Genomic DNA, 21,016 nt, shown 5'->3' on the forward strand with positions numbered 1-21,016 from the left:
AATAGATGTTCCTTGTTTTTTCTTTCATTTTCTAAGTCTGTCAGGGTCCATATAGATTTTCGTTCGGGTTGGTCGGGCCATTATCAAGTAAAATACAGCCGACCCTACATTTTTTCTATTGTTTCGATCTCCAGAGAGCTAAGTCACCAAAAAAAAAAAAAAAAAAAAAAAAAAGACATCTGGTTTGCTAGCATCCAGCTTTGGCATGGACAATTTATTCAGGAGAGAGAGAGAGATTTGCACTTGTTCTATGGTTCATGGAGTTGTGGTAGTAATGAAGCCCAGGGGTCGCCAAAACAGACCATGGGAGCTTCCTTTTTCTCTCGCAAACTCCAAGAAATCTTAGCAAAAATGTTAATACCTAAATTTTGACAATCTATTTAGTTATTTGTTGCATAAAAAATTAGAGACCGTCATCAACCCTTAAATAAAAACATTAGTTAAATTTACCTATATATATTAGGAAGCATTTTCATTTAGTAGTAATAAGCCTACATATATTTGCATTTAAATAGGACCGGCGGCGGATCAATTTAAATGAATGATTTTGAACTTGATTAGATTATTTGGACCGAGTCCCTAAGAGCATGAAATTTTGGCCAATACCATGGATGCTAGAGAGTCAAAAATTGCATAATGAAAATGTCAAATTGGAAAAATAATTTATGAAAAGCAAACTTGGGGAACAATTAATCTCGATATTATCAAAATTCAAATCTTAGAGGATAATTGAGCAAATTGATGTGATATTATCACAATAAGAGAAGAGAAGAGTTTCCTATTTTTAAGATAGAGTATATCCTATAAACTTCAAATTATTAGGAAACAAAAATATCTCTTACTCTTGAAAGAAATCCTAATTGTCAGCCTATATAAAATCTATTATGTTCCTTGTCGGATTATTTTAGAATTCGAATTGGAGTGTGAAGACTGACTTGCAGAAGAGCGTGAATCCAAGCAGTGAAAATTCGTTCCATGTTGGATTATTCAAGCTTGAAAGTAGGCTCGAAGGGCCCGATCTCACCGTCAAAATTCAGGCGCGCCTTCACTTCTTCAACGGAGTATCATTGAAGCCAAGGCCGCCAAGGCTATCTCCGCACGACCTCCTCCATCCCGACGACGCTGTGGCGGCTCCAGTCACGGCTGCACTGCATCTCACCTCCGTCTCCATGCTGCACCACTTGCACCATCTGAACCGCACCGACGCAATACCCAGATGGTCTTTGCACTGACGCCGGTTCCTGCAATCTTTGCACGCTCAAATCAACCCGAGGAGCGTGAGCCACCGCGAATCAGCCCCACCACTATTCTGCCGCACTTAACCACAACGCTGATGAACCTTCCAACTAGTTCTCTCGAGTTTCTCGGTGCTTTCTTGCAGGTTTACGGGTGGCTTTGTCCAGGACCAGCAACAGAAATCACCAGCGTTCCTACAGTCCAGCATCTTGTTACCGCAGCTGATCAAGTCTCTGGTGAGGCCGACATCTCCGTCGCTCTTGATAAGCCCTTGCGATGATCTTTCCCGTCCGTGATTTTCAACACTAGAGCTTCCTTCACTGGCGTCTCACATATTGAAGAAATAAAGTTGAAAAACGACCGAGGCTGAGGAAACCCGAATGTGATCTTCAAAACACCTTATTGAAGGCTATTGGCTGCTACACAGCGTCATAGGGATATTGTACAGGGCCCTCGGCCTGCTGCTGCCTGTTGCTTAGCAGACTTGGGCCTCTAGGAAGTAAAGAACTAGCGCATAAAATTTCCCTTTCTTTTGTTGAAAAATCACTTATTTTATTTTTATATTTGTCTGAACTTTGACCCCTCATTTATCTTCAGTTTAATTCACCCGATATTTACATTTATTGAAAGTTCATGACCTGAATTTTTGGAAAGTTCTGTCCAATTTTTGAAAAAGCGTCAGAATTGTGGATTTTCTGCAAAATTTAATTATCTTTTCAAATGAAAAGATGTAGAATTTTGAATCCCCAATTAATTACGTAATCTGATTCCACAGCCAACAAATAAGACCTAAGTAGAATTTATCTATTATGCATTTATTTTTTTATGCTTTTCCTTACTATTGTTGGCCTAACTCTTTCATTGAAGCTAGCCTGCTATTAAAAAAAAGGGATATGTTCGGAAGTCCTAAAACTTGTCTAGAAAGTCAAGAATCGAGTCCAAAAACTTTCAAAAAGTTCAATCAAGTCCTAAAACTTGTCAAGTTAGTTCAATTGAGTCCTAAAGTTAACACCATTAGCTTTTTCCGTTAAAAATGCCGACGTGTCATTTTAAATTATTTTTTATTTTCCACGTGGATTTTTTTAATGATTTTTTATTCATTTAAAAAAATTAAAAACTAAAAAATTAGATTTATTTATTTTATCTTATTTTCATAAAAAATTAAAAAGAAAAGTTATAAAAGTTATTTTTAAAATTGTTTTTAAAAAAATCAGGGCTCTTCTCCCCGCCCCCGCCGCCGCTGCCGCCCATCGCCGGAGGGGCCGAGCGACGGTCGTTGGCCCTAGGCGGGGTGGCTGGCCCGCGCCGGCCCGGGGCGAGGCCGGCGACCGTCGCCCGCCCGGACGAGGCTCGCCCAGACTGCGAGCCTCGCCGGCCTCGAGCGAGGGCCGACGAGGCCTCGCCTAGGGCGGGCGACGGCCGCTCGGCCCCGTGCGAGGGACGGGGGACGGCCGCCCGCCCCGGGCGAGGGCGGCCGACCGTCGCCCGCCTGGGCAGGGCCGACGAGGCCTCGGCCGGGCGAGCGACGGTCGCTCGGCCCATAGGCGAGGGACGGCGACCGTCGCCAGCCCCGGGCGAGGCCTCGTCGGCCCTCGCCGGGGCGGCAAGGCTCGCCGCCCGAGCGAGGGCCGACGAGGCTCGCCTGGGGCGGCGACGGTCGCCGCCCCCCATGAGGGCCGGCGAGGCCTCTCCCGGCGAGGGCCGACCACCCCGCCCAGGGCTGGCGACCATCGCCGGCCCCTCCGGCGATGGGCGGCGGCGGAAGTCTACCGGTGCCCTTTTTTTTTTTTTTTTTTTTGAACAGTTTTGTTTTTTTAAATAAATTTAGATTTTCCTTTTTAAATAAATTTAGATTTTCCTTTTTTAGTTTTTAATCTAATTTTTAAAAATTTTGAATAAAAATAATTTAAAAAGCCATTTGAAAAATAAAAAAAATTATTTAAAATATGACGTCACGCCACGTGAGCAATTTCCTTTAACTTTCTTGACGGCGTTAATTTTAGGACTCAATTGAACCAACTTGACAAGTTTTAGGACTTGATTGAACTTTGTAAGTTTTGGTGACTAATCAGACTTTCCTGACAGCTTTGTGACTTCTAACATATCCCTAAAAAATTAAAAGAACTCTTGCACCGGGCCTCACCCTTGCATTAGTGGGTCGAGCTTTTGTAAGTGAGACAAATCCTCCAACCTAGCCCATTTGTTCTTCGAGCCTCGCAGGACCGATAGAGTTAGTAAACCGGGTTGGGTTCCTATGACTCAACTTAAGACCGTATTATTGAAATGGGTTAACTCGAATGCGACCCCAAAAATAGTTATTTTAAAAAATTGAAATTTGATATATCCTTATTAAATGGGCAGACTGAACATTTCTCATGTAAAGCGACATAGTGAATGAGTCAAATTTTGTCAATTCCTGAAAGACAACAAGCAACAATAACAGTTTTTTTTAGACGTAATTTAACTTCTGTGGGTTTACTCATGAAATGATGTTCTTATTAAATTAGCGTTATTATTTAAATGTAATCCAATAATATAGAAAAAAAAGCAATAAAATTACAAGCTTAATTTTTTCTTGGCTTAATTTATGGAAGAATTCGATGTTCATATTAGTTTGCATAGAAATAGTTTGAGTATAAAATTTTACCAAAATATAACGATGGCTGGTGTCAATATTCGTTCATGCTATTAGTTGTTAGTCGAGGAAGAACTCTATTAATAAAGTACTCATTTTTACGTTAAATACACACGTGTAAAGGTTTTTTAAGAAATTTCAGTCTCCCACACATTTTTGAACTTACAGAGAGATGCTCATAATCTTTTGGTCCCTATTATATTCGGGTAAAAGTAATAAAATGAATTTATTTAATATCTTTTCTTTAGTCAATTGATGATGTAATATGTCAAAATCATTAATGCTCAAATTATCGTTATTTTATTTCATATTCATAGAGAGTGTGTGTTTCGATTTAGATGATCTCGGTCATTCGTTATGGGAAGACGTATTTAGAAGTGGAGAGAGAGAGAGAGAGAGAGAGAGAGAGAGAGAGAGAGAGAGAGAGAGAGAGTGAGAGTGTTTCGATTTAGATGATCTCGGTCATTCATTATGGGAAGAAGTATTTATAAGTGTCTTAACTTGTGTACGGCACTTACTTTAGTACTACAATTTTTTATCAACTCACTTAAGTATCGAAATCGGAGAAAAATGATCACTTAAGTGCCTCTGGCGATAAATTCCAACTAAAGAAATTATGTGACTTTTATGATTAAAATTTTTATCTGATGTGGCATTTTTTGATACTAAAGTATTTACTTATTCATTAAGATTGACATTGAAGTAATTACTTTTTAACAACGATTGGCACTGAAGTGAAATTTTTTTATAATGACTGGCATTAAAGTGATCATTTATTAACCTGTTATATGACGTAGTTTAGGGTTTTTTAGCACTAAATTAATCACTTTTTGATTAAGATTACTACTAAAATGATCACTTTTAACAACAATTGCTATTGAAGTAATAGTTTTTTTTACAGCATTGGCACTAAAGTGATCACCTTTTTAACTTACTACACGACGTCGTTTAGAGATTATATGCTAACTAGACACACCAACAAGCCATGTGGGACATTAATAAAAAATTATCATGTCAAATTTCCAATTACTCATATTAGAGTTGGCACTTAAGTGATCGCTTTCTTTTCTTTAAAAAGTGGCATTTCCGTGAGCTAATGAAAAGTTGTGATACTAAAGTGAGCGTCATACACAACTTAAGACACTTTTGGTATACTTCTTCCTTCATTATGTCTCTATTGATGTGGTATCATTTTAAGAGGCCATAGCAGGTGCCAACATCGATAGTTAATTGTTATTTACAAAAACAAATGAACAAAAAATATTTATATTGTATATGAAATGTTTAGATATAAATTGTTGTCAATAATGATTTTTTTTTTATAATTATTTTAATCAATACAAGTGGTCATTTCTAGAAAAATGTTCTTCAAATCGTTCATTTTTCACAAAACAAATGGAACATCAGATTTTTAATATGTGTTCAAATGGGATTATATATTGGTCATTGCACTTAGTTATCGTTGCTGTGATAATTGCACACATAACAAATAATATAATTTGGACAAAAGAAAAAAACTGAATGCATAGAGCACTATTCTATGTTTTTGCTCAAAAGGATCGGGACACTCTATCTAAAGCAAATTAAGGGGAAAAGATATTATTTTGGCATAAAACCTTTCACAAACACCTTGTGATGAAGTTGGAAGCGTCATCTCCAAGTCATCTCCTAGTTGTTCACATTCTTCATGACTATCTCGAAATGTCGTTCCACTAACTAGTAAAGCTGGAAACTTTTTCCCTCCACTTTGGGAAAATTTCATGGGCTTGACTTAAAAGTCATCACTCTTTTTTTCTTTCGGTGCTAAAAAGAAAAAGAAGATGCCTTGTCTCATGGTGAAAAGAGCCTTGTTTAGGGTGCAACAGGATTGACAGTACACTCAAAATGTTTTGAACTTGACTTGAATTTGTTGGTAGTATGCATTTTTAGGATTTTCTTCTTACAATTATAGCATAAATTGTCAGTTTTTTTTTTTTTTTTTTACACAAGTAGCCCTATAGTTACACTACTAACTTAAGAAAAAGAGGTATTATAATCCTAACATCAATTTTGGATTGGTCGATTATGTAAAAAAAATTATAAACTCGTTTTCTCTTTTTCCTTGTTCTCATTTCTTCATGATAATTAGAGATGACTTGGATTATACAATGATTTCCAAATGAGGTTTTGGGAGGGGGAGAGACTTGTTATAATAGAGGACTTGTCCAGAGGCTTGCACACGATTCTTTTGCGAGAGAATTTTTATGGCTCCCATGTAAGGTTCTGGAAGGGGCGATAAACCGATGATTGTAGAGGAGGAGCTGGTCCTGAGCTTCTCCTGCAATTATTTTCGCAAGAGAGGATAAGTGTTACTCACGGTGATACCAATTATTCGGAACCAGTGATTATAGAGGACCTTGTCTTGAGGTTCACATGTTATTCTTTTAGCTAGAGAAGGTAATTGTTGCGCACGAGTAATACCATTGTCTGGATGAATGAAGTAAAGACCGCGTGAGTGGAGATTCGGGGCAATGTTAAGAGATTTGAATGCAAGATAATCGGTAAGAGTTTGATACATTAGTATTGGAGAGATTAAAGCTAGTTCTTCTGTTGTAAAATGAATTATCAAATAATTAATTTAGGGTAGGATGAGAAATTTCCTGTTAAAGATGATGTCGTATTAAAATTAGCAGATGGTGTATCACCATATGTAAGGAAAAAACAAGTTAAAGGTAAGTAGCCCATGTCATAAGGGCATAAGTTGACATTACGCACAATAAGAAACTGTTAGGGGCTGAAGAGGTTAGACTGTTCTTAATGTGCCTCACTCAAAGTGTGCTAAGTTAAAACTCTCTAAATCACCTTAAATTATGTTACCTCTATCACAATTCCATAGTTGAGACGATGCCTTCTGGTCAAACTTTAGACTGCCGCTTTATTTATTTATTTATTTTTGTTGCCTTTTTGCCTATCTAGAAAATTACGTTTGGCATTAAGATCCATTACTTTTTTTCCTTAGATTTTTAATCTACGTTCAAATGGTATTTTATTGATCATTGCACTTAGTATAACTATCATATTAGCAACTGTTGTTGTGACAATTGCACACATAACAAATAATAGATATGAATAAAAACTAAATACATAAAGATTTATTTGAAGTTATTGCTCAAAAGGATCAGGACAATCCACCTCAGGAAAATTATGGAAAAAACAAATTCATTCTAGCATAAAACCTTTCACAGACACCTCGTAACAAAGCTAGAAGCGTTGTCTCATGGTCATCTGCCAGTCGTTCACATTCTTCATGACTAATCTCAAAGCGTCATTCCTCTTACTAGAAAAGCTAGAAACTTTTTCCTCCACTTTGGAAAAATTTCAAAGACTTGACTTAAAGTCGTCGCTCTTCTTCTTTCGGTGCTAAAGATAAAAGATGTCTTGTCTCATGGGCTCTTCTTCTTTCGGTGCTAAAGAGAAAAGAAGATGCCTTGTCTCACGGTGAAGAAAAGTCTTATTCAGTGTGCGGTGGGACCGATAGTACATACATGTCTTTTTCTCCCAAGCTCTAAAATTGGTGCTCTTTGTCATCGACACCCTCTCTCTAAAAGGAAAATTAAGACACCCAGAACGTTTCAACTTGACTTGGATTTTATTGACAAGAAATTTAAGGTGTAGAATTTATAATGAGAATTTAGTCTTCCACGGATTAAGTTCAACTTTTGTGGTACTCCTAGAGCAAATTCCCCTTATAAATGAGATCGTGGGAACCAGTTATGATTTTCAGCCACAAGATCATTAAATATTACAATAAAGTGGTTAGGGACATGGATTAACATGTGATCTGCTTGCACCATTATGAGCATCCCAAGAATTTTATTTAATGAATCTAGTGTACCAAGAATGATTGGATCAAACACATTAAATAAGGTGAGTCTTATGTGAAATCTATCCCTTCAACACATGAAATTAAGTGGATTGAGATTAGATAAGTGGTATTATTTCCTTCGAATTGTCAAAAAGACAGTTCGGACACATTAAAAGGTAGTGACACAATTATCTATCTAGAAAAACTATTGAGTCAACTTAGTGAATAAACTAAATTGAATTTGAACCATTAAAAATAATGAAGTCCATACCAATCTCTTCAACTTTTATATTATGATTTAGTTTACAATATATATATATATATATATATATATATATATATATATTTCATTTAACAATTTCTTACTTATTAGACGCAAATAATTGCCTCCAAGTTTGACTTTTGGTCGTGGAAAGCACCTCCGACTCAGAGTGAAGAACATCGAAGACTGAATAATTGCAATAGGGAAATGCATGAGGAAACAGACATAAATAAATCAAACTTACATAATAATAAAAATGCATTTGGAATTGGTCATCACACTTAAAATAAATGTTGTAGTAATTGATGCTGTGACAATTAAACACATAATAATTACTAGAATTTTAAAAGAACTGAATGCATGTGTATTCTAAGTTGTTGCTTAAAAGGATCAGGACAATCAACATGGTCGTCTCATGGTTGTTCACATTCTTCGTCGCTGTTTTGAAGCATGGTTTCTCTAACTAATAAAGCTGGAAACTTTTTCCTCTCACTTTGGAAAAATTTCATAGGCTTGACTTAAAAGTCATCACTCTTCTTTTCTTTCGGTGCTAAGGAGAAAAGAAGATAAATTAAACTTAGTGAATAAGCTAAATTCAACTTCAACCATTGAACATAGTAGACTCCAGCTTTTGGAGCTCAAATCACTTTCCAACAACTGCTCAAGTTTGGCAACCATTGTGCCGATGATCCAAGACATTTTGTTAGTGGCATATATCACCAACATATAAGTCAAGTAGCACTATTATTGAGAGGTTATAAATTATAATTAATCAAGATCCTTACCCATATTAAAGCAATAGAACAATTGTGACATGCACAAACAGAGACTGTAAGTGTTCCCAAAACACGACATGATGATTCTTTCATAATATTTTTCTTTAGAGGAAATTCAAAAGTTCATAGCATTTGATATTGAATGATTAGTTTTGATGACATCTAATATTTTCTCACAAAAAACAAACAAAACAATTGTGCATGAGCTGTTGCTGGCTCATTTGTTTGATAGACCAATTGAAATTGCATATCCATTAATAAAGTATCAATACGGATCAATTTATGTCAGTTTGATTTATCTTATTACCCATTACATTTCTACGATTGAGAATGGAGAATTTAAATATAAATGGAAGAAAAAACTATAGATTGTCAACAATGTTGATCCGCATAATTTAACATAAGACAGTATGTATAATTAGCTATTTAATATTAATATTTTCTATATAAGTTTATAGTAGTTTTCTTATTTGGAATTTCAATCTCCAAAAGATGTTAGTTAAGTGATAAAGCAAACGTGAACTATTTATACACCACATGTAGAGAGAACTCTTTTTAATTTAAACCAATACATTTTTTTTTATCATGTAGTAGATTTTTAATATGCTCGAAGCCTTTAATTTCACAATGCTTGGACATCAACTTGATTGCTTGATCATAAGTAATATGGGAATACATACTCCTTCCTTTTTTAAGTCTGCAAATCCCTCATAGATATTTATATATGAAAGACAAATATTGTGACAAAGAGTATTAATACTATAATACATAAAGAAGATGTTGAAATGATCTTTGAAAATTATAACATGAGATTGTAAATTTTCTATATCATAATAAGAACTTAGTGTGATGTTAATTTTTTATATGTAATTTCTATGTTTTGATTTTTAAATATATAATCTAGATACTTGTGAATGATGCAACGAGAAGTTTATTATTAGAAATTAACATATAATTTTACCATAGTTATCCTTCATGTATTTTGTCATCTAAATGCTTACTAAAATGATTTGCAAAAGATTAGTGCCAATCGGAGAGGACGGGCTAGAGAATGATTCTAGTCCTCGCGCTCCTCTCTTTGGGCGAGCACTGGAGGCTCGAGAGGAAATAGGGGCATTCAAATCAGCCTCCCCTTTTCTGATTCGAAATTGGCCTCTCTGTCTCTTCATTAGAGGTGTTTGTCGGTTTGTGCAATACTTGAGTTCTGTGGACCAGCAGTGATCTATACTAGTCACTACTTTTTTTCAGCCACAAAGAAGCTTGGATCAATCGGAAATCCATCGGTGGACCGGTCTTCGGTAAAAAAATGTCCATGTGTTCACACCCTTAGATGTCTTGGTCCATCCTGGAGCACCACCATTTACCGAAGTACCAAAGTAAGTCATACATCTTTGTAATCTAGAATAAAAACAGAATCAACAAGAAGGTGAACGAAGTGCCTAGTAAAACACTGTACTAATTCTTAAGCTAGTATTCATTGCTGATTGTTGAATTCCATTGGTACATTAAATAACGAATTATCTAACGTTGCATGATTAATCAACAATTTAATAACAAATTCAGCATCAAACAAAGGAACTTGTGTCATTGTGACAATCCAAATAATGCCATGTTATGTGGTCCTAAGAGAAAATAAGTCCTTGTGTTCATACCTATTTGAAATCTGGGTCCATACTTAAGCATCATAATTTTTCAAAGTTATAATATTATTAATAACGCTGTGGTATATGAGCTTGAGTGAAAATTACTCCAGGTGTTCATACCCATTATTTATCTTTATTTACCTTCAAGAACCCAGATTTACCAAAGTTCTAATATTATTAATAGATCTAATATCATTTTATGCTGATATACTTAATTGTGCTTATAATAAATCTCCTTTGATTAGTCATGTGTTAAGTAATCATGCAGTGTGAAAAGACAACTACTTGGAGGTTGGGAATGCCCTTTCGAGGAAGCTCGCAATTTTTTTTTTTTTATTGATTGTAAGTGAGCCCATGACAAAAGCTAAACTATTGACACGAAATACTTCAATTACAAAAAGAAAAACGCAAGCTAGACGGATCAATGCCGTTTCCTCAAAGCTGGTATGCGGTCTTCATCGAAATTAAGTCCCACGTGTTCATACATATTGCATATTTTGGTCCATACTCAACCACCATATTTTCCGAAGTTCTACCATTATTAATAGATAAAGTATTATTTGGTGGTCATTTGTTAAATTATTATATAGCAAGGAAAAAACTACTTTTGGGAGGTTGGGATGACATTTCGAGGAAGCCAACAAAGTTGTTTTTTTGAGCAAGCCCATGGCCGGGATCACGAGAATCCACCATCCTAAAGTTGTCTGTCGGTTTGTTCAATAATCGAGTCCACTAGGACTAGTACTAATCGACACCATTCAATTCTTCTATTGGCCACAAAGAAGCTTTTGTCACTCTAGAAAATGTCTAGTTTTTTCATAAGCAGGGGCATGGGGCCATCCTTGATTCCGTTGTTCCTCTAGATGCGGAATATTAGGATGCAGATTTTTTTTTTTGCCCTAGATATATGAAAATCCATTGCTCTGTGTAGTAACAAGTTGAACGAAAGTCAGAACAGGAACTCAATTCACTCACTTGAAAATAAAGGGGGGCAAAAAAAACAGAGGAACTATGTTCCCTACATGGGCGAGTTTACTCCTAGCCCCCGAACGTCCTGAAATTGCAATTAAGGTCCGAGTAGGGATAACAAGGTTTACCTACAAAGCCTAGCACCCTAAATTCTTTAAATTTCAAAATTAGCTAGAAGAAATAAATTAACAAATTGTCAACAGATTTAAGACTAAATTGGGAAATCATTAAAAGATTTAGGATCAAATTGGCACAATTGAAAATTTTAAAGTTTAGAACTAAATTGGTACAATTAGTAGGTTTAACATTGAATCGGCACAAATACAATACATTTAGACCTTTTTAAGTAATTATTTTAGTATTGTTCAGCTTCTTCATCGGTTTTAGCCGTTATTGAGAGTGGAATCAGATTTTTCCTTCATCAGCTTCTTTGTGGGGGTTTGAAGATAGAACTCTGTAATCACTTCTAGACCGATCGAAGTTTGAATTGCACTCAATCTTGACTTGAACGTGAAAGAAGGTGTTTAAGATTGAATCAAGACTGATAATGCTACTTGTCAATCAATTTTTGGAGTGGAACTCGTCTGATCATGAAAGAAAAACCCTAAAGATATAGTTTTGCAGTGCACAAGCATCAAACTTTGGATCATTAGCCTCCGTGTACGTGATCAATCTTTAGCATAAGGTATCTAAAATCCGTCAATTAGCCACGTCTTGTCTAATTCAATGTACATGAAAACCAAAACTTAAAGCACATGACATAATCACTGTAGCGTGTCCCTCACAGATTCTTCAAAAGAATTATAATTTTGAGAGTGAAAGTCCGAAAATTTCGCCCAAACTCTAGGAGAGGGTGGCCATTTTGACTACATTCTTAAATTGTTTTACGAAGTCAGATTGATTGCGAACAAAATACTCAGCTAGACTATAAAGCGACAATCAAAAGTTTAAGGCTTGAGGATGTGGTTAAGCACAAGAAAAAGTTAGCATATTCCACATTGCTCTTTCAGTACTACATTCCTTGGTTAAATCCTCATATCATGAGATTTCTTAAAGTAAATACATATATAGTTCTCTTTTAATGTTTCGAAGACTAAAAAGCTTTGTTATTCACCCTCGGGTGAAATTGCCGCATGATGGAGGCGAATAAGGGCTCGACTGATCAGATGAGTGATTTGTGCTTTATTTAAAAGATGAAGAAGAAAAATGCTGTACATGAGTCCAGCGCATCAAACAAGTATGGATGAATCCATATCAAAGCGGCAAGCAAAAAGGGGCTTGAATCGGATGCCATGTCAAATAAACAAAAGGTCCTATTTGAAGACAGTGTTTGAATGTCGATCCAACATACGCAACTCAAATAACAAAGACGAATTCAGGCCAATCAGAGCAACATGCATCATCCATGGCATACGATTCAAATAACAACATCGAATTCAATCAGAGTGGCGTGCATGAGTCAAATGCATACCTTTCTAATAATAAAAGTGAATCTAAGCGAAAAAGCGAACCAAATGGTCTTTGCGCTTCCTGTCATACTAACTTTCTTCCTACCCCTTGGGACCTCTTAATAATGAGCAAAATAGAGGATTGCATCTCGTAACAAATTATTGTAGATGAGCTGTTGTTGGCTCATTTATTTAATAGAAAGGTTAAAACAGGATATTCATTTTTGGAGGAGCAATATAGGTCACTTTAGGTAACTCCAATTTATCCTCTTACCTATTAGTTCTTTATGACTGAGAATGAAGAATTTAGATATAAACAGGAGTAAAAACTATAAATCAACAATGTTGATCCACATAATTCAACATAGGACATTATGTGTGATTAACAATTTAATTAAACCATTTTTATGAGTTCATAGTACTTTTTTATTTGGAATTTCAATTTCCAAACGATTTAAGCTATGTGATACAAAAAAAAAAAAAGTAAACTATTTATAAGCCACATATAGAGAGAACTCTAATGAGAATTTCTTTTATTTTTTTCTTTTACCATAGAGAAATTTTCTAATATCACATAATTTTAATATGCACAAAGCCTGAAGCTTCACAAGACTCGAACACAATTTTGTTTGCGAAAATATAAGGCTTCTTTTCCTAAGCTTGCAAATCACTTACAAATACTATTATATGTAAGAAAAAGTTCTACACTAAAGAGTTTGACAACTATAATACGTAAATAAGATGTTTAGATGATCTTTGAGAAACTTGATACGATGGTAACTTTTCTATATTTTAATAACAAGAATTTAGTGTAATTTTAAGTTTTGAAATACAATTTCCATATTTTTCTTTTTCAATATATAATCTAGATAATTTTGAAATGATGCAATAGCATGTTCTTTATTAAAAAAATTAATACATAAATTTACGAAAGTTATCCTTCATTTATTTTCTTACCATTAATAAATAATTTGCAAAAGTTAGGGTAGTGTTAAAAGTTCACATTGCATTATGAAAAATAACTTATATTAATCATTCGATTCCCGTGCCTAGCACTGGCTTTATAGCTAGTATAAATTAATGTCGATGTACATAGGTCGAGTTTATATATGATCTTCTTCCCTTGGAACCAAGTGGGTACAAGTGATGTCATGTTATCATGTTACCCTCATAGATAAAGATGAAGAAATAAATAGAAAGGTTAAATTCTTTAATTAACACTAGAATCTAAAAACTTTGTCAGTAAGCTTGAAGATTTTATCATCATCATCATCATCATTACTTTTAGGTAGGCTGGCAGCTAATCACCCATTTAGTTAGAGAAAAAAATATGAGTTTCCATCTTTATTTTACAGAATTATGTTTAGAACATGTATCATACTCCATACTCAAATTGGAATTAAAGGGAATGCCCATCAATTCTATAAAGGACTAAGCCTTTAACGAAAACCATTTCATAAACATTTAACTTCATTTTAAATCATTCATCTATGTAAAAATTCTACAAAACTTAAAAATATCCAACTCATTTTCAAAAGGAATTCATAAGTACTCTCAATTCTATAAAATTTGTTTGGTAAATGCCATTCTAGGTCGCCCCTTATCACTTCCGACGTGCCCCCATTTAGTCTTCGTCGTTCTTGTGACATAGAATAGTAATGGAAAGGGAAAGAATGATTACAGCTCAACAAGTGGCAATCATCATATTTCTATGAGATCAAGTAGTAATAACTGCAATTTTGATGAATTGACATAATGCAATGTAAAAGTAACACCAATAGATATTTTCAAATAACATGAATACTCCATATATTCTCCCATAAGTCAATGCATCACATAATATGCATCATACCATAATCCATATAGTAGGTGGCAAATAATATCAATATCAACCACCCATGTCAAGAAACCCTTTGGTCACATTTTCTAGGTTACAAGATCAGACATTCATATCGGCTATGTATATTAAATTTATTCTCAAGTATGTTGTCATAAAGAAATTAAGTTATGATATGCAAACTATTCTAGATTAGAAAACTAGTAAATTAAAAGTCCAGACTTTAATTCACGGGGCTTGTCAAGTGTCTTATAGACCTCTAGGGTAGCTGGGCTTTGTGCTCGTGCCCCTAGATTATAAAAAATGAAATAGGGTTAGACCATTTTTTGTACTTAGTTATGTGTATAAGTATATATCTTTTGAGTAGTCAAGTGTTAAATTATTATAGATAGTTTGAAGAAAAGAAATCAAAGAAGAAATGACCACTTGGAGGTTGGGATTGCCATTTAAAGGTAGCCATAATTTTTTTTTATTTTTTAGTGAGCATATGATAAAAGCTAACCTCATGACATGAAATACTTCATTTTCCAAAAGAAAATAAAGATTAAATAGATGAAAGCCATTCCAATATGATACATTAATTGAAAATACTTTTGTTGATTGGTTAAGTGCATCAACAATTTCCCAATAAATTTAATATAAAAACAAATAAACTCTTGTCAAGGAAGATAATTCGAATAATGCTGTGTTATGTCCGATCTCCAATGAAATTAAGGTGATGGGTTCATAGCTATTAGATATTTTGTCCACACTTAAGCACCATTTCCAAAGTTCTAATTTTATTAATAATCTTGTGAGGGTCGTGTTTAATTGCTACTAGCAAAGAAGAAACAGCCACTCGGAGGACGTGGATGTGATTCCGTGGTAGCCAGCAAGGTTTCTTTATGAGTGACCCTTAAAAGTCACTACTCTAAAGTTGTTTGTCCATTTGTGCAATAATTGAGTCTACTAGAGCATTAGTGATCTGTAATATTCTGTACCTTTGTCGGCCATTTGGCTTTTTGACCTGTTAGATTTGTCGACAGTTTATTAATAAATTCAATATCCAACAAACAAACTCATGTCACTTAGCCAATCCGAATAACCCGTGATATGCAATCTTCGAGAAAAATAGTCTATGTGTTCACACCTATTAGATATCTTGCTCCATCATAAGCACCATCAATTTCCAAATTTCTAATTATTTTTTGTTTTTTTTGAGAATATTATTTTTTGTTGACTTGCCCTCAAAAAGTCATTCACCTCCGTCCTCTAGTATAAGAATAAGTGAACAAGAAGATCGAATAGGAACCGAACTACCTGAAAATACTTTACGAAATCTTCAGCTAACACTTGTTGTTGGTTGTTGAACTCCATCACCTAATGGCTTCTTCATTGAAATCCAAAAGGAAATATCATGTGTTCTTGAGTTTTAGAGGCGAGGACATCCGGAATAACTTCCTTGGTCATCTCTACAAAGCTCTTGATCAGAAAGGAATTTACACTTATGTTGATAGCGAGGAGCTCAGGAAAGGAGAGCAAATAGCTCCAGCGCTTATGAAGGCAATCGAGGAATCACGGATCGCGATAATCATTTTCTCCAAGGATTACGCTTCCTCATGGTGGTGTTTGGAAGAGTTGGTGAAAATCATTGACTATAAGAAAGCAAGAGATCTCATGGTCTTTCCTTTGTTTTACAAAGTGGAACCTAGAGAACTGAGAACACCAAGAGGGAGCTATAGAGATGCTATGGCTAAGCATGAGTCCAAGTATGGGAAGGATTCAAAGGAATTGAAGAGATGGGAGAAAGCTCTTTCTGATGCCAGTTACTTGTCCGGATGGCCTTTGAAAGATGGGTAAGTAGAGTGGAGTCCATATTTTGTGTAAGAAGCTATATTGCAAGTAAGTATAGAGATTGTTTGTAAAAAAAAAAAAAAAATCTACACATATGAGTGTAATATTTTAAGTATATATATTTAGATGCTTCATCTAATCATTCCTGAAAATTCTTAAGTGGCTTAAGTCAAAGTTAGGAATTTCATGTAAGAGTTAGTAAATCTAAGGCTTAGTTAAGAAAGAAAATAAAATTTGGCAAAAGATAAGAAAAGTTGATAATTAAAAGAAAAATAAACTTGGCAAGTATTTCAAACAAGAATAGATAACCCTAAGTTAATTGGTATCTTAATTGTAGACATGTTGGTAAAGGTAATTTGAATGAGAGTTTGTAACTCAATAAAGAAGATGGTAAATTAAAAAAGCATAAGGTGCTCAATTGAGAGGTAATAACTCATAACTAGTAGGTAATTAGTTAATTTAACGAATGTTGATCAGTCACTCTAATTTACATTGGTAGTTTCATTTAAAAGTTTGTAAGTTGGAGGCCGTAAGTTATGCGAATGAATTTAAGTTGGTACAAAAAAATTAGTTATTACTATTTATAAAAAAGATTGGTGATTTTATAAAATCATTGGTAAGCTACTACCAAGTTATGGAAAAGCAAAAGTCATTAATCGTTTTTCACTGACAGCTTGCGATTCTTACCAACACATTGAAATTCACTGTCACAAAATTGGGCATGAAACAGTAGAATTCTGCCTTTGGCTTTTGCTAATCGTTGTTTCATTCGGGTAAGGTCCATCGCTCTTTCTTTTGGATCCTTGTCGCCCTCCTCGAAGTATAATAAAAGTACTAAAAGTTTTGTTTTTGGGCTATTTGAGTTCTTCACGTTTCATTTTGAGTTCTACAAATCTTCAATTTTGGTCAACCGAGTAATAAACCTGTCACCGGTGGCATTTTGAGTTTGAAACACCAGATGTAGCTCACCACAGAATAGACACGTGGCTTTTTCCCGTAAAAAATTTGACAATAGGACTTCATCGCCTGAAAATTTTACTGACTTATTTGAGCAATATAAAATGCTAAAACTTGATCAATCAATGGACAAAATGTTAAGTATATGTTATTGCACTTACCCCATTTATTTGGAAGGAATGAGAAAATTTGCAATGCTTGATATAGGATAATTAGTCTGTACAAGCAATGTAAGGCAAATGACAACATGCTTTAGGGTATTTTAATAGTTTTTGAATCAAAATCTTAACCATCGTTCAAAGTCCTGAATAACTTTTTTTGATTAAGTGCATAAATAAAAGTTCAATAAGAAAAATAAGTAAATCGTCATGTATATCAAAAGAACATGAATCACTTGGATGATTAAAAGTTGAATCCTGAACTAGTTTTGATTGGTGTGGAGCTCTTTTCAGTTTTAATTCGACATAGTGGGAATACATTTTGTTTTGGCTGTGGTTATGTGAAAATGTGATGCATTGTTTTTGTCATTGGTGGCTAGTAATTGTTTGTTATTTGCTTATTCAAATTGCTAAAATGATGCCACAACTTCTTTTTTGTTTTTTTTTTCAGAGATGAGTCAGAGCTTATACAAAAAATTGTGATGGAAATCTCCACTCACTTAAACCGAACACTTTTGCATGTTGCTATGCATCCAGTTGGGATAGATTCCCACATGGTTAAGTTGAAATCTATGTTAAACCTTGAGTCCGATGACAATGTTCTCATGGTGGGATTGTGGGGAAAGGGAGGCATAGGAAAGACAACTATAGCCAAAGCCGTTTATAATGATATTTTCAATCAATTTGGGAATTCATGTTTTTTGGCAAATGTTCGAGAAGTTTCCAAAGATTGCAAGGATTTAGTTACTTTGCAAGAAAAATTACTATTTGAGATATTAGGATTGAAAGAAAGATTAGTAGTGTCCAATGTTGATAGAGGTATTAATCTAATAGAAGAAAGACTTTGTCACAAAAAAGTTCTCCTCATCCTTGATGATGTGAATGATTTGAAACAATTAATGTGCTTTAGTAGGAGAAGGTGAGTGGTTTCATAATGGGAGTAGGATCGTTGTTACTACAAGAGATAACCATTTGCTAACTTATCTCGGAATAGATCAAGATCATGTGTATGAAGTTAGAGAACTGAATGACAATGATGCTCGTGAGCTGTTTAGTAAGCATGCTTTTCCGACACACCAAAACTTTAAAATCAGGACAGATCTAGTGGATAGTGTTCTAAATCATGCTAAAGGCCTTCCTTTAGCACTTGAGGTGCTAGGTTCCTTCTTACGTGGTAGAAGAGAAGATGAATGGGAAAGTGCACTAGATGGTATTTCTACGGCTCCTAAGAAAGACATCAATGATGTGCTCAAAATAAGTTACGATGGACTAGAGCCAAATGAGAAAGAGATCTTTCTCCACATTGCCTGCTTCTTCAAGGGGTGGGATAGTGAGTATGTAAAGAAAGTTCTTGACAGTTGCGATCTTAAGGCAGTAATAGGATTAAAAATTCTCATGGAGAGGTCTTTGATAAGAAGTGAGTTTGGGGAATTACAAATGCATGACTTGATTCAATTGATGGGTATGGATATTGTGAACCAAGAAAGTGATGATCCTGGGAGACGTAGCAGATTATGGCAGCATGATGATGTTGTTGATGTTCTGTCAAGCGACATGGTAAGACTAGCAAACACCATCAAATTCTGCTTTTTATCTTTTTTGGCTCTAGTTACTAATCATGAATAACCTAAATAGTCTTGTATATACAGGGAACTTGTGCTGTCAAAGCCATAGTGTTCAAGCCACCTAAGCCAATAGAGATGTGTATCAATCCTAATGCTTTTACAAAAATGAGGAGATTGAGATTGCTCATCTTGCACAATGTTCATGATTCTTTCAAAGGTCCCATATGGCTTCCTAATGAGCTTAGATGGTTTGAATGGGACTGGATGTGCTCCCTGGATTCCAGAATTTTCCTCGGGTCCAAAGAAATTAGTGGTCCTATATTTGAAAAATTAAGCAAACAACTTTATTAGAAATCTTCCTAATGAGCTTAGATGGGTTGAGTGGACTGGATGTGCTCACCAAATTCCAGAATTTTCCTCCGGTCCAAAGAAATTAGTGGGACTTAATATAAGTGAAGGCAATATCACAAGAGTCATAAAACGATTTAAGGTGAGAATTTACCTACATAGACCTTTTTATTATCTACTTCATTTGCATATGTATATGCTATTATATGTACTAGTACACTAAAGGAAGGGGTGTTCCTATGTTTTAGAAACCATCTCTCTGATTTCTTTCAAAATGACGCTAACTTCTTGCTTTACAAATATTTTTACGTGCAGCAAAATTGGCATTTGAAAAATTAAGCAAACAACTTTATTAGAAATACTCAATGGAAAGATGTTAATAAAATACACAATACAAAGAAGCTTTTATACATGGAAAGAGAAAGATATTTTTGATTTGAATTTATTTGTAAAAGGTCATTGCATCATTAGAAAATTCAAATTTTAATATATGAAAAATGTGCGAGATAAAAAATTAATATAATCAATTTCATGTATATATCCATTTGTAAATATCTGTAAACTAAGTAAGTGAGGATAATTTATGGAAGGAATATAAAAGAAAAGAAGATTGAAATCTTTTAAAGTAGGATATCATCTTTACCTTATATAATATCTCTAAACATCGACATAGATATATTTCAAAATCAAATTAAATCTACCTAGTGAAGATATTCAAAATGCAATTTGCTGTCGATTGTTTACATATGAACTTTTTTAATTAACAGAAAGCTTGTATAGTGATCGAACAAAAGGGAAACAAAAAAATGACTAACCTACCCATTGACATATATGTAGAAGTAAAAACACTCCAGGATTAACACTTTGAGTGGTAGGCCACGTAGTCATCAAGTGATAGAGCATTATTTAATGCATATACCTAATGACGGGGATTTGTCCAGCATCAATAAATTTAGCTCAGTCGAATGTTCGAATGCATCATTCTATAAAACCAGGCATTTTTAATTGCTTAAATCATTTCTTAAGGAGCAGCACTTCTAAGTGGACATAATAGAGTATTTATTAGGAACTTTCCAGTAATGTGTGCACAATTAGATCAATATGAGTGATCCGGTAGGGCTATACAACTAGTTTCTTAATAGAAAGTCAGAGCTAGATTTTGAATTGAGTATATGCAATTTTTATTTTCTTTCGAATGTTTTTCAAAGTTGGCTTCATTGTCTTTGCATGAAGTCAAATTTTTTTAAAGTTTATTAATTTTCATCACAATTACATTGTGATAGTATTTATATCCCCTATTCATATATGATATATAGCTAAAGTCACAATAAGCAGAGTCTTCATTCTTATGCTCACCATGTGACACTTTGCTTTGCTTTTGTCATTGCCACATGGCATGACACATGGAATAGTCTTGTCACATGGCCCGTATCCACACTTGCCATGTGGCACTTGACTATGCTTCCATGATTGTCACATGGCATAACGCATGGCATAATTTTGTC

General features: G+C 34.7%; 1 protein-coding gene and 1 pseudogene across 1 annotated transcript; both read left to right on the top strand.

The window, feature by feature from the left end:
* Positions 1–16,012: 16,012 nt before the first annotated feature.
* Positions 16,013–16,489, top strand: LOC120293868 (disease resistance protein RUN1-like). Its single transcript, XM_039313648.1, has one exon. It carries the CDS (start codon positions 16,013–16,015, stop codon positions 16,487–16,489), a length of 477 nt encoding a protein of 158 aa, XP_039169582.1.
* A 1,565-nt stretch (positions 16,490–18,054) lies between these two features.
* On the top strand, positions 18,055–19,514 carry LOC120293869 (annotated as a pseudogene).
* The last annotated feature ends 1,502 nt before the right edge of the window (positions 19,515–21,016 follow it).

The sequence above is a fragment of the Eucalyptus grandis genome, chromosome 5, assembly GCF_016545825.1.
Source record: "Eucalyptus grandis isolate ANBG69807.140 chromosome 5, ASM1654582v1, whole genome shotgun sequence".
NCBI classification, from domain to species: Eukaryota; Viridiplantae; Streptophyta; class Magnoliopsida; order Myrtales; family Myrtaceae; genus Eucalyptus; species Eucalyptus grandis.

Excerpts from the sequence above, each read along its gene's own strand:
- LOC120293868 (XM_039313648.1), top strand. The coding sequence starts at position 16,013 with ATGGCTTCTTCATTGAAATCCAAAAGGAAATATCATGTGTTCTTGAGT.